The sequence below is a fragment of the Accipiter gentilis genome, chromosome 19 (genome assembly GCF_929443795.1).
Source record: "Accipiter gentilis chromosome 19, bAccGen1.1, whole genome shotgun sequence".
Classification (NCBI taxonomy): domain Eukaryota; kingdom Metazoa; phylum Chordata; class Aves; order Accipitriformes; family Accipitridae; genus Astur; species Astur gentilis.
Genome location: NC_064898.1, coordinates 5058151 through 5073513, shown reverse-complemented (window position 1 = coordinate 5073513; position 15363 = coordinate 5058151). Strand labels below are relative to the sequence as shown.

At 40.4% G+C, this 15363-nt stretch overlaps 1 protein-coding gene across 1 annotated transcript; it reads right to left on the bottom strand.

The window, feature by feature from the left end:
* Positions 1–2117: 2117 nt before the first annotated feature.
* On the bottom strand, positions 2118–14963 carry SLC46A3 (solute carrier family 46 member 3). Its single transcript, XM_049823294.1, is given in 7 exon segments — positions 2118–4772; positions 6329–6485; positions 7918–8001; positions 8423–9296; positions 14567–14817; positions 14820–14924; positions 14927–14963. Coding segments are annotated over 7 exon segments (1596 nt in total). The 3' UTR covers positions 2118–4684.
* Between the last annotated feature and the right edge of the window lie 400 nt (positions 14964–15363).

Here is a 15363-nt window from a genome sequence, read left to right as displayed (position 1 = left end):
TGAGAACATGAAGATACAGCGGTACTAGATGACAAATACAGAAATAATTTTTTGTGGATTTACCAAAATCAGATCTTAATTAAGGGAGAATGAGAGACCCATACTTAAATGCACCTTTTAAAGGAGCAGGCCACTGAAAGGTTTTTTGTTCACTTAAGCGGGGCAGTGGGGTGTGTGTGTTATTAAATTCAGGGTTATAACAACTATTTTCTGATGCCATATGTGTGCATGTGTCACATATAAACCCTGCAAGGCAGCTAGTATGATGTGGTGTATCAAGAGGACAAAAAAGTCTGTGGTTCAAAAGATGTCATCTCTTGTCATAGGTGGAGAGCCTGAAACAGTATTTCTAAGATGGGAATTGTCTCTCTTGTCATATGTGGAGAGCCTGAAACAGTATTTCTAAGACAGGAATTGTCTTTATTCAGCAGGTTTGAATGACTTGCTTAAACCCCTAAGTGTGCTTAGTGTTCTGTTGTAGATAATTTTAGCAGAAATATTGCTGTAAACCTCTTTTCACAATCTGAAACATGTCTTGTGCTTTTCAGTGTGCTTAAAGCTGCCCCAAACTCCCTATCCATGTAGACAAAAGCTTCTAGCTTCTGCTCTGTAAATTTTACAATGCTTTTATGTGCATCTCTTCCAAAACATTGCAGCAAATTAAAAACATTGAGATGGCACAGTATGAGGCACTTTACTGGTGGTTTTGTTTTTATATTTAAACTTGTTTCATTTAAAGAGTGAAGCTTCTAAATTGTTTTTCACTTGAGAGTTGCAGAGATTAGAGGCTTGTGCTATGAAATACAAGCTCTTTCGTTTGTATTTTTTGCCTTAGTGAAGTTATACAGAGGACAAATCAAATGTGCAAGCGCAGACCTATACACTATTTTGTTTTCCATAGCTGTCCTGGTCTTGCTGTGAGCTGATATACTTTACTAAACATCAGAATTGACTGCTATTTTATAATTGACAAGTTTCTTGGCAGTTTTGCATAAAGCAAAAGTAAACTGTTGCTATAAAGCAAGGTTAGAGTTCAGGCGGCTTTGTGTTGCTTTAGGCTCAGGCCAGGAGGGCTGAGGGATTACTTTGCCAGGTCTGGGACAAATTAAGGAATGGGCATGGATTTTTAAGAGGATTTTCAGGTCTGCCTTCCTACCAGCCCTGTTCCAGAAAACAGGGAGCCATCCCACAGTTCTACACAGTTACACTGGTACCTTATAGCTCCCTGCCTCAGTGTATCTAGCTAGTTGGCTTTTCCTGGTGTTAGTTGAAAGATGGATGCTATTGTATCTGAGCAAAACTACGTTAGGACAAGTAACTTGGTATACTTTGTCATCAGTGCAGTGAAGAGCGGACACAGATGAGGAGGCTGGATGTAATTTATAGGTGGTTTTGTTCAACAATTAGTATACTTTATTACAACCTTGGGTAAAGTCAAGCCACATTCAAAGCAAGGAAGTTGTATTGTTCATTATGTCTGTAAGGAAGCTGATTTTAGGGGTTAGCCAGGCTGGAAAGCAAATGGTATGGCCTGTGCAAGAATTTATGTGGTTAATAAAGTAATGGGAGTTGAACAGGACTGAGGCGAAGAGGTTTTGAGATAAAAAGGAAGGGTGACACTTGTGTGGTGTTGCAGTGGGTTGGGGTGGGGACTGGTCTTCCTGGCCCAGCCCCTTCTCCCTGTTTCTACAAGCCTCCTGGCAAGTAGCAACCCACGGAGGTGAGCCAAGCGAGGTGTGCTGGCAAGTGGAGCTGGGGCAGAGCCAGCCTTGGTCTCACGTTGGACCCAGCCTGGGCGAGGGGAGGAAGGCACTTACGGATCTGCTGGTCTAATAGGTGCAACACAAGCCCCCACCGTGCTGACTTCTTGCAGACAGCAGTGTTGTCCCTGCTCTGCAATTCCCCACCTCCTCTTGGTGCTGAAGTTCTGGGCAGCAACCTTTCCTCTCCCCAAGCGCAGGAGGGAGGCAAAAGCACATCTACCTGCACTGCTGTTTGTTTGTTATGACCACAAATAATAGATGATACCGTAGTGCTGCTGCTTCTGTTTACATAAACGGTCCTCCACCAGTAATCCTGTTGGCCATTTGTCAAAAAACAAGGCAAGAACTACAACATAGAGTTTAAAAAAAACAAACTTCATTATTAGTTTCTGTCAAAATAATTTGCATTTATATACAAATAGAGCAACTCTTATAAACTTTGAAGATTTTAATTTAATAATGTGAAGCACATTGGTACCTGGTTTCCTCAGCTTGCACCGTGCTAGGCACTTTAAAAACACAGTTCATATCCTTCATGTGTTTTGACCTAAACTTAGAGGCAGTTCTAAATGCTGCATCTACCAGAAATCGTTTGCAAACAGCAAGTACTTTGTACAGCAAAACCAAACCACAACGAAGCCATTCCTGAAGGGTACGTGCTTGTTCTCATTTGGACTGACACAACGCCACTGCAGAACTGGCTTGCTTTGTCGCCACCTTACGAGTGCCAGCAGATGTGTGCATTGAAGAAGGGAAAGCGAAGGCACACCCCCCTTCTTTGTTTGCTTTACTTTTTCCAGGCAGTTTTGTGCGAAATAGTTAATTTCATAAAGCCTTACATAACTGCATAATGAAGAGGCAAGGAGGACAATGTAATCTTTGTGCTGAAATCCTTTACATCAGTGTTTTCTTAATCTCTCTACAAATACTCATTATGTTGTGGACCCACTGATTATTGTAAAACTCAGCTCGCTTCTCCAACAAGTTGGCAGCAACTTGGGCACCTCAAGGGAGGAGAGTTAAGCGCTTTTATTTACTGGCCAGTGTCTAAACTAGCTGGGAAAAGGAAATGATCTTTAATTGTCAAAATCAGCCTTGGTAGTTCAGGACAGAAGTGTAAGAGCTGGCTATAGTTATTAGCTATGTAAATATTCATTGCCCCTGTCCTGGATAAACAGCACTGTTTTCACCAGTGACAGTCTCCTGGGTAGCATAAACTCTCCTTTACCTTATTTGAACCCTCTTTCAGACTTCTTGGTGATCATGATACATAGCTTGGAAACAATGCTGTCATTCAAACAAAAAGGATCTACAATAGTATCATGATGTGGTACTAAATTTTTTGGTGGAGTGCCACTGAGAAGCTCTGAAGAGTACTCTGATCATGTGATGAATATTAATTGCTGTAAGCAGAGAATTAATTATACAGCATATACTATGTCCGTCTTCATTTTTATCCTATGCAGTGTGCATGTGAAGTCAGTTCCCATATTATAGTTGCTTTCCTAGAGTTTTCCGTCTGTAAATGTCAACCACTTTATTTTGATTTCTCTACCTAATCTGTTTTGGGGGAAGAGAGTCAGGTACGACCTACCTGTACTTTCAGGGATCAGAACAGTATTGGCTGTCAAACTCCCTCTGAAAAAAACACATGGAAGTGGTCCTTAACATGGCGTTATCTTTACACTTCTGCTGTGCTGTGCATTCCAGAAGCTAATACTCTGGATAATTTCTACTTAAAGATCTCAAGCAAAAAGGTGAAGAGTCAATGTAGAAACTGATTTCTAAGTTTGGCAGTCTCACCAGTTTGCACTGTGGCCCTGGGCAAGTCACTTGTCCTCTCTGTTAATTTCTCTCTCTGTGCAACAGGGAGGATAATATCTATTATGGAAGGAGGTTCTTAACAGCATTTGTAAAGTGCTTTGAAGATGAGAAGTGCTGTTCAAGTGCTTATAAATTAGGCTGCATTCACTGCAAGATGATCAGATGCATGATTCAGATTTGGTCACCTCATTTCAGTGTTGTTAAAAAAACAATCAAAGATCCACTGAAAATAAATGCTATTATAGCCTTTCAGTAGAAGAAACATTTACGCTAAGTACAGCCAACTTAACTACAAAACAACTATCTATGGGACAAAAAATAGAGGTGTCTTATCTGCAGTCCTTAATATATGGAAAACAATAAAAATACATGTGCAATGTGGCCTCTGCAAAATGTAGGCATAGGCATAACTTCACACTCTGCAAGCTGGAAATTTTCTAAGTACGACAGTTCTGCGTGAAAATCCATTTTAAGAACTAAGTCACAGGCAAGGTCCACACATCATACATTTAACTTACACAGTCTCTGCTAACTGCAGAGCAGTAAGTCTACTTAAAGCAGGTGCAAGTACTGCCTCCAGTTTAGTTGCTTTCTGAAAAAACTACCATTTAGTTTAGTAATTTTAGACAGCTTTGGGGTCTTCACCATTAAGACAGGCCTTCTAAGATGTACACGGTGGACCGCATTCTCAGCTGGCATGAGCTCCACTGGCTTCAGCAGAATTGCCAGCACCCTCTGAGTTGATAAGCTTATCTCTGTCGCCCTGCTTAGAATGATACAAGATGTATCACAATACACAGCTGACATTCTCAAACTTGAGAAAGGGTATCATCCTATCTTATTTTTTTCTTTATGCTGAAAGCAGCCTTAAAATCTCGATTGCCAGCCTATTTGCATAGTCAAGTATAAGAGCTAGCTTTATTCATGTGCTAAATAAGAGACTGGATAAAGAGTGCTACCAATTTAGTGCTTATTGCTGCAGGGCCACTTTGAGGTTGCATCTGCAACTGTTGTGTTATCTCTATGGTCTCTGTATGACATAATGGTCTCTGCCACTGCATGTCAGGTTAGAAAACCCAGGTAGGTGAATCCTTTGTTCAACTATCAGTACTCTCTATGCTGGATACTTCTTCAGGTACAAGCAGAGCCAAGTCCTCCCCATTCCAGCTTGTGCACAGAAGCCAGCTGTAAGACACAGATAAGACGGGTATCTTTAGCTGAGATAGTTACGCACAGCATGCTGATTCAGCACCAACAAACACATCCGCTAGCTCTGTTACAGCCATCTTCTGTTGCACAAAGTTGTCGACTGCTCTCAAATAGTAACACTGCATGACACTCTAAAAGGTTTTAGAGAAAGCTTGTTCCAAGGGTGGGATATCCGGGACACATGACAGAAGGAAAAGAAAAATGACTTCCAAAAATTTATGGTGATGATGGACTACAGTCCTGATTGTAGGATGGACTAATTGATGGTAAATATCTGTTCCCTTTTGCAGAGGGTAGAGTGCTTTTTTAACAGAAACTTTCTCTGCCATACAGCAGTGAACTAAACTAAAACTAATATTCAATAAACCACAAGTATTTACTGGGCCTTTGTTAATCTAACTGAATTCCTCACTTTTTTATTACTTTACTGAAAAGTATTCTCCACACTCAGCACAAGACCTGTTTGCTTCAATTCCCTCAGGTCTGAGACCCATCACTACCTTAGTCTTAAGTTATGACTAGTGCAGCTTCTCTGAATAGACTGTGTAAAACACTGTAGTCAGGCACGCACAGACTTGAAATTATGTGAAATGTTATATATCTACAGCATTATCACTGCCTATTTAAAACTTAAAATGCAGCTGATACAGAGATAAAAGGTGACTGAGGTAAAGTCTAAGCATTAGAAAAAAGAAGTCTCCAGCAAGAGTACCACCCTCTTAAGAAAAACAGCTTTCCCCCCCGAATATAAAAAGTGATCCTTCTGTCATTTAGATCGATGTTCCAGCACCCTAAAAAACCACAATTTATATTGGAAATAATGTAAACTTTGCTTTTGTGAATAGTCATGCGTAATGACCTTTCGCTGTCAGTATTACTAGGTGGTCACTAGATATGATTAGATGCAAATGCTACAGATGCATATTTTTTAAACATGTCTAGAGGTTTATTCATATGGGGCTTAAAGTTAGTGCAGATCTTTTACAGATTTTGATGGTACTGGGTCAAAAGGTACCCATGACCATAGGCTGGGACAGATAATTTTCCATTAAATTCACTGCATGATTGGTCATGTTTACAACCCTTATTAGCATCTAGAAGAGCTCAGACTGCAAAACTAAGCTCACGCCTTTCAAGTGATCTGCTGCTTTAGTACTTTGTCAAAGGCTTTCCTCAGGGACACGTGTAAAGGTCTCAAACCAAGGGAAGGCACACACACTTGCAGTCAAGGGTATGGTGTATCCCACTACTAGTACATTCAGGGCAGATTTCAGTTTGGGGGAATTAGAAGACAAGTTCATGACACGGGGCTGAAGGGAGGTAGCTGGATCAGGGCCAGAATGGGAAATCTCCAGCAAAGGTGTAGGGGGGTAGGTGTTGAAGAAAGAAGAAATGTGAAACTAGAGCTACTAGAGCACACTGGAAAGTACTCAAGTTTGAGAAGTACTGCACTAAACCATTCAGCTTCAACTCATGTCAAAACAGAAATTACTGGCAAAGCAGACAGAAGCATCCTCCTGATCTGTACTTACCATAGCACAGCCAGTGGAATTAGACAAAGGCCTGCTGATAGGAGGAAGCTAAAGCCTGAAAACCATGCAACAGTAGCTGCATAGAGAATATTAAAAACTGAAAGTGAAATAGTGCCGGTCACAACTTCTAAACAGGCAATACAAGCAAACACAGCACCTGCCAAAAACAAATGGATAAATTACAAACAAAACAAAATAAAACCAAAACGCCTTCAAAGTACTGAAGTTTTAAAATTTGTTTTGAAAGATCTATCTATCTATCTACAGTTTTTAGCAAGTATGCAATTAACAAGCACCCGAGTATCGTATGTCATTGCTATGGAATTGTCTTTCTGCAAAAGACTCAGGTTTTAAATTAAATAAAACAAAACAAAACAAAAAAACATTTTGCTGATGGAAACTATCTTTCCTTGCTACTATTCTGTCACTGTACCTATTTTCTTGAATCTGCTTATCACATGAAGTTCAAACTGTTCACACTCACTAACCATGTTCTGCACATCTCCATTCTTTACCCCTTCCAATTCTCCTCTCGATTATCACTCTTCCTTTTCTTGTTTCTTCCTTCTCTAATCTTCACTCTTACATGTGGAAAAGGCTCTGATCCAACAAAGACTGCTGGTTCAGCACATAACCATCTCCTTCCCATTTTTGAAAGAAAAGAAACAACATTTTTTGCACTGAACTACCCACTGGGGTGGCAGTCTATCCCATCACTGTCTTGTTGAACACATTTTCCCAAGCTGCATTCATATTCATGGGACCATAAACAAAATCACAATAGGTAAGCAGAAAAGGATGACAAGAGGCAACCTGATTCCTGCATCAAACTACTCAAGTAGCCAAACCCTGAAGAATGCCAAGAAACTGCAAGAACAGAGGTGTATGTTAGCACAGTTAAGTACAAAGAGATCTTTGGTTTAGTGTATAAATAATGTCTTTAAAAAAATAAAGCCAAACAACTCAGGAGAATGCTTCTAGAAAGTATATGCTCCCAACAGCAAAATATGGGATACTAGAGCCACATTTTGAGGCCTGACATGCTTTTTTCTCTGTTCCATAAGGAAAGGACTTTGAGAAGTAGTTATCTTATATCTTTTGGGACATGTTTAAGTACCCATGAAGCCAGGTACATAGCTCAAGATCCAAGTCTAATTGTTTTCAAGTGCTTTGAAGGTTGACCACCTACTGCTTACCTTTCTAAATTATTAAGTGTGACATTGACTAAATAACAGAATTAGATCTTTCTCTGCATCTCATAATCTTGTGAATGTAGACGCACTTCTGAAATCACATCTGTAGAGAACCTGAGCATTCCTCTGCTTTAAGTTCCCCATGGTTTTTATTATTAGAGCAGATCTCCTTTGAAGGTTGAAACTTGCAGTAGTTTTTAAACACAATGTTTTTTATATTAAATTCAGAATAAAAACCATTAATATCAATCATGACACAGGGTCATGTTATATGGAACTTGAAAGAAAAGCAGTCTTGAAATACCAATACATATCTGTTTGTTTAAAAGTAATCTTGGTGCATCTCTGTTCTGACATATCATATTATTGTATTGTTTAAAACCAAATTCTACTCACCCTGTTCACCAGTGAGAACCACTTTTGACAGCATGGATCGGAGAACAGGAATAGGCATAAAGCAGAGCAAAGATGGCACTCTTACTGTAAAGCAAGGAATCAGTCATGAGACACTGAAGTAATAAAAATCCAGGGTTTTACAAATACATTGCAAATGAATTAGTCATATACTTTTGAATGCTCAGTTCCCCATATAGTAAAAGGCAATAGAAAAGTCAAAATAGAAGTGCACTGAGACACAATTATCTAAGCACAGAGAAATTAATAAATCCAATATATCTGTATGGCACTAAAACCAAATAATACGCAAGTAATTCTGTCCTCTGTCCACACACTTCATCTTTTAATTAACGCCTACATCAGTCTGACCAACCTTGTGTATTTTACCTCTCTATGGCCCTTTCAAGATGGTATGTCCACTATCTACCAACTGCACTCACTACAGATAACATAGCAGTATTTTCATATATATTGTTGACCATGGAACAATTGATTCAGAACTCACCTAAAAACATGAGCAGGGTAGTTTTAGCGAAGGCAGCCATGACCATTCCTCCAATGTAAGAAAATATCCCGATAAAGACAATATAAATGTCTTTGAGACATTTAGAAAATAAGTAAACTCCTAAAAAACTGGTCAGAGAAACAGAAGTGAATGCAGCTGCTCCATATCCAATGTATACTTCATTCCAGCAGAGTGGCTCATCCAGTTCATACAGCGTAAAAAGCGAACTCCCACCAACCATAGTAAACAAATAAGTCATAAATGTAAAAAGTAACACAATTATCAAAATTCTCTTTTTATAAGGGGCAGTTTTAAAAAGCATGTACACTCCAGAAAATGTCTCTCTAAGAAGTTCTTTACAGGATACTGGTGCCTCATGCTGGAATTCAGACACGCCTACTGTATCTTCCAGAAAAAATATAATATAGATAATATTAATGACATGAAGCAGAGATGCTGTCACAAATGTCCATGTAAAGCCTATTCCTCTTAGAAAATAGCCAGATGACAGTCCTGCCAATCCAGATACAACTCCAAAAATCAAATCCACCACAGCTATTCGTGTTGTTTTCTGCTTCTCATCGTGACACACATCTGCTATAAAAGCAAAGCCTCCTCCAAGGAAAGTTGCCATACTCCCAAACAGTCCAGTAACAAATGCAACCGCAAATAGGATAGAGAGGGACAAGGAAAAATACGCTATTACAGTGAGGCAAATATCAGCAATCAAAGCTCCCGTTGATGGTAAAACTAAAGACCTTTTGCGTCCCTGGCGATCCCCATTAGCTACAATGACAAAGGCAACTATAAGGCTGGGAACTGCCCCAGTTAAGTCCAACTGCATATTAAAAATAGAGGCTTTTTCTTGAACTTCCTGCGAAGAGAAAAGAAAAATAATTGTAGATACTATAATACATTGTAAAAAAAAATAAAATATATAAAATCTATGATAATAGATTAGTATGCAATATAATGTATAGCACAGGGCATGTTTATAGATTATAAATTCTATTATTATAAAACATGATGATATGTTATCATTTTATAAGATTATATGAAATTATATTACGCTATAATAAAATACATTACTGTATGTTTATAAGAATGCATTATATTACAGTAATCGCTAATGCAAAGGGATTGCATATTCAAAGACTCGCACTTTTGTAATTTTAACTTTCATATTCCTCAAACATCCCCTGTTACATTTTAAGCCAGAACTTACTTCTTAAAATACAGTCTTACTAGTACTCTTGACAGAAAAGTTTCAATGGAGACAAGAGAACACTTCTTTTGAACATGCATTTACAAGAGCTGGTGCTTATACTCTGTATCTCCTTCAGTACAGTGTATGGCAAAAGGACACTGGGCCTATTTTAATCTCTTGGAAATCAGTAGTAAAACAGTCTTCCATTGAGGAACACACCCTATGCTCCCTACTCACAGGAGATCATTTTTCCTCCCAAATAATCCTGCTGAGAGGGTTACAAGAAACAATTCACTGACTAGCACATTGTGCAAGTAAACAGATCAGTATTTGCTCTGACATCCCAATGTACAATGTTAATAATAACAATAAAAATGTGAAACACAGCATTAAAAATTATACTGACTCACAGATATGTGAACTAACTGATTTTTAAAACACTGGAAAGCTCTGAGTTCAGAAACTGCCCAAATCAGTGATGTCACCATAGATACACTACAGCAGGTACTCACATAAGGAGCAGCAGCTAACGCTACAATAAACTGTAAACACCCATTATGGTGAGTTCTTTTTAACAGAAGTATAAAAATAAAATGTAGCGGAAAAACAACACTCAGGTTAATAGAACATGAATGGCTGTGGAAAAAAAGAACTAAAGAAAAGCCAATTAAAAAAAAAAAGACTATCTTGTTATGAAGCCAGCTGCTAAATGACAGTCAACAAGCTAATTCAGATCTTGCATTTAATATACTGATGCAGGCTAGACAGACAGCAGCCGCGACAGCCCTTTCAAAGACAACCACCTGATCAGACAGGAGAGCAGCAGGGGAAAAGGAAATAACTTCAACCCTTTATAAGATAAACTTTCAGATGCGGAGACTAAAGTCACACTGGAAGTTCTCTTCAAGTTTTCTGAGGTATCACACTGACTTGGGCAGGGGTTGCACTCTTCAATCAGTAGCAGGCACAGCTGTGTAAGTCTTCCCAAGCCATTCTCAGCCTATATTCAAGCCATCTATATTCCACGTTTCAGGTGTTTCCTCTGTAGAGAACATAATCCCCACTGAGTAGTATCCAAAAAGATGAAAAAACCCTAGAATTTCCAGGAATGTACTTTGGGCAATTTTAAAAGCTGCTGAATGCTTTATAAATTCATGTTTATACTTACAGGCAAAGGCCATGAGTTTCTAGTTCAATCTCTTCCTTTGTTTACAAGATAGCAAGTTTTATTGCAAGAGGAAAATTTGGCTGATCCTGAGGCCCTCAAGGAAAGCCCTCAAGATCCCCAGCACTCTGGAGTCTTTTCTCTCTTCCCTTGTGCTGTCTGACTACCTTAGGATTCATGATGTCCTGTCCAGTGGCCAGCACTGTTGTCACCTTGGAAGGGTCAAAACCATGAAGACTGAACAAACTGAGATGGAAAATTATATTCTGACCTTTAACTCCTCCCTGCTGACAAAGAGAACTCTATGTAGTTGCAGGCATTGCTTCTTTACTGGGATTATCACGTTCAAAGACATAAGCATCAAAGAAATTCTAATACATTAGAAATAAAACTAAATGTTATTATATATCACCTTAACCCACGTTAACCATACAGTACAAATATTATTGTCAAACCATAATGAGGTGTAAAACTGAAGGAATAAAACAGCGAAGACTTGGGTTTCATTGTTCTGGAGGTAGTTGCACAACATAAAGAACACAGCTACACATCCAGATACCGCAAATAACCATAACCTTGCTGATATAAATGACTTGCTGTCTACTGACAAGAAGACTAAAAGACAGAAGTACCGGAAAACTCCATTTAGAGTGTAAGGCACTCAACTGCTACTTTATGTTTTTATAAAGTCAAAGGAGAGGAACATAGAAAATGATAGGTCAAACCTTCAGCTGCTTTAAAATCATGTAACTCTATTAAATAATCAATGGAACTACATACATTTGAAGAGAAATGTCTAGTTTTTTAATCTGCAAATTCACTTTACTCTGAAAAAATACTCATGGTGGACACAAAGAGTTCTTAAAATCACAGATTTAAAAATTAGAAGAATGACAATGAAGCAGCAATTCACTTACATAAGGATTAAATTAAGAAAGAAGTGTAGTGCCTGAGGCTGAACAACATACAGGACGTGATAAACTGACAGGCTCATAAAATTAAAAAATATTATTGAGCAGCAAAGGAAAATGCATGGATTGGATAATAAATGACCTGGATAATAAATAATGTTTAATGATTAATAATATAGCTCTTTCTGAGCAGACCCTTTATCAAAGTCAGTGATTGGAATGCTTCAGCTTGTATTCAAATTACCTCTGAACTCATTTCATTATAAAATGACTAATTTCCTTCAAATTATAAGAAATAATTAATCTAAATGCTGCAAAGACTATCTATATTCTACTTTTTTTGCAGGCTCCAAGTGATTTTTGCCTTCAATTACCTTTTTCATTTTGCTTTGAAACAGGTGAGATTAGTATAAAGCTTCTCCATTCTCAGAATGGAAGGACTTAATCAACTATTCAACTAAATCAACTATTAACAGAGGTATTCTTCTAAAAGTTAATGCCAAACAGGGCCTGCTGGGAACACTCCTGACAGGAGGGTTTTTTGTTTTGTTGGTTTTTTTTTTACAATAATTTGTAACAAATTTTGTTACACACATTTACAACATCTGTAAATATTACTCAGTTAGGATGGTCTTGGAAAACCCAGAACACCTACTTCACATACCCTCAGCAAAGGGCTTGGGACTGAGTTACTGGATCTACTCTTTGGCCCATACACAAGACTTACTCAGCACAGAGACCGGGCTTCACTGAATTTAACGGGTGTTTAGAGCATTTTACATTCTTATACTGTGGTAACAAGTGTGGTATCAGAATGCAAGCAAGACATCCAGACAAGAGGATAATTGTTCAAAAGCTCATGCCCTGCTGGCAATCATTGAAATGGAGGGAATGGAAATTTGGCAGGAAAGGCAAACAAGGAAGTTCTGTTGGCCATTATTCAGCTACTGTCTTGAAGGGTTCATGTTCTCAAATATCAAGCTAATAATACTTTGTAACCTTTATGCCAAAAAACCTGTAATGTGTGAATTCACCACCACACCAGAGACGCTAGCTGAACTCCAACTGAAATTAAGCACTCTGCTTCAGTGTTTTGCAAAAAGAAATATGAAGTCTTATATCCTGACTCATAGGTGACTGCAATGTGAAAATCGGGTTGAATTAGGGAGGGGTTCTAGCAAATGCAAAGCACAGAAATGTTTGTGAAATGTAGGTTTCTTGGTGGGCTCTGCAATTAGAACTGTATGAACCATATGTGGTTTTCTTGGAGTTGCTCCTTCTATACAACAAAATGCCCCCACACAGCACCAAACGAGTAGCTAATTGTAAAGAAAACACTTTGGGGGAGTGACATACAAGCATTACTCAGACAATAATTGGTTATTATCTCCAAATCAATTCTAATGGGTAGCATACATTACCTTCCTCGGCTGATGGGTTAGCCCAGAAGGCATGCTGGACTACGATTCTATTGACCTTTTTTACTTTCACATTCTTTCTACTAAGACCGGCTTCTGTCACATGAGGAAGAACCTCCTCCACACTAAAAATCCTGAATTATTTCTTTGATCATCTTCAGTGGAAGCACGTACCATTAAAAAATTTATTTTATAAACAACAAATGAGGCAGATAAGCGCAGTTGATTAGTCTTGTGCATACACAGCACATCAGAGATGCAAATCTGGGACGTGAGCAAAAGTTTTCAAGTGCCACCTTTTCAGCAGCATAGGGGAATGCCAGCTGACTGTTTCCATAACTCCATCTTCTGTGTAATTTACAGCCTGAGTCATCTACTCTTCTGACCCTACAGTGGTTTCATGTTCCACTTGATCCAACCTAACTGCCAGTTGTTGTTGCCAAGGATGGTTCTATTGTACCTCTTCTGGAAACGTGTTCCCTCTGCCATCCCCATGTGAGATACAGCAATCCCATGGCCACAGAGTGTGTCAGAGCAGTGCGCTGCTTCAGAAAAAAACAACACTTAAAAAGCAACAAACAAAAAAAGACATGAGCATTCTGTTGAATCAGTGCCCCAGTCAAATCCAAACCATAACCTCCAACCGCAGAATTGTGAGATACAACACGTGGGGGGGAGCAACAGGGGGAAAAGGAATGGAAAATGGGAGTATGATCATCTCTTCTGCTGACAGCCCATGGTCAGCTCTGCTTAAGTGTAGCATTAAAACTGCATTAGAAGTGCAACAGAAGAGATTCCAATCAACAACTAGCTATCCAGGCATGCTGAACGATGAAAAAGTGCTAAAAAATGTAATTGACCACGGGATGCTGTCATCTTGATGTCTTTGTATTTCAGCAAGGCAGACTAGTACTCTGAACGGTAAACCATCAATTATATTTGACTGTGCAATTCTTTTTCACATTTTAAAATTAGAAAATGCTTTATTTCAATCTCCCCCCTCCTTCATTCTTGCAATTCCTCGGAAATAAACATATTCTAAACTAGCTCCTATTCCTGAAAACTGCAGGACATTTGCTGAACTCTGCGTAGTTACAAAGAACGCTGAAAGTCAGAAAGACAAGCGACGGCTCATGACCACACGCAGAACCGTCACCGGCACTTCGGTGGTACCCGCTGTCATCTCAGCCCAACGCCAATTTGGGCCCAATCCTCCCAGAAGATTTTCAGCTCCCGCTAAAATACCTCAGCACCTTCCCGGAGCCAAACCTTTGCCCCTAAAGCATGACAGCGACCTACAGGAGCCATGAGACAGCAGGTTACAAAACTACGGCTCTTCCATACGCCAAAGGTTAAGTAACGTTATATAAAAGGAGAGACAGCACCTCCTGGCTGCAAGTTTATTTACAATTATCACTTTTTCCTCCCCCCCAACGGCCTTACCTTCTGCTTGATGTAAGCCGGGCTACTTTTATTCTGCTCGCAGGCGCTGGCGTTGCTGTCGCTGACGAAGGTGGAGTTGTACTCCTCCTCCCACAGCCGCCGGTAGATGAACTGCTGCACCAGCGGGCTGGTCAAGGAAGACGCGAACATGTAGATGAAAATGACGGGCTCCACGCACAAAACCTTCCTCATGGTCCGGCCGTGCCCCGCGGGCGCTGCTCCCTCCGGCCGCCCGCTCTCCTCCGCCCCAGGCCCCCGGCGGAGGTCGCGCAATGCCGGCGGGGCGTGACAGCGGGAGGCGGGACGAGGCGGGCGGCCCCGTCCCTCAGCGGGGGAGTCTCGCCGTCCCTCCCTCCCGCCCGCCCAGCGCTGAGGGGACGAAGGCGGGCGCCGCCATCTCGCCCCGCTCTCCCTCAGCCCCTCGCGGCCTGGCCGGGCCGAGGAGGAGGGAAGCGCGACGAGGGGACGCGGCGCCTCCTCCGCGGCCTGCGGGCGGCCATCGCCTCAGGGCGGGAGAACGGCCTCCCCCCCCCCCCCCCGCGGTGTTCATACCCACAAACGATTTGTGTGGCGTTGCTGCTAGAAATCGGGACAAATCAGCAGTTTCCTGATTTCACCCCCCGAGCAGCAGCCTGCCAAACGCTCGGAGGGTTTGTTTGGACCCGTTGCGCAAAGAGGATCTTTCCCACCGGCCTCCGGCCTCGTTTAACACCCTTTAAACCCATCTGACCGGGGGTTGTTTCTGCTCTGTGCTGCCGTGTTTTTGGCTCTCGACTGACGTGATTTAGAGGTTTTGG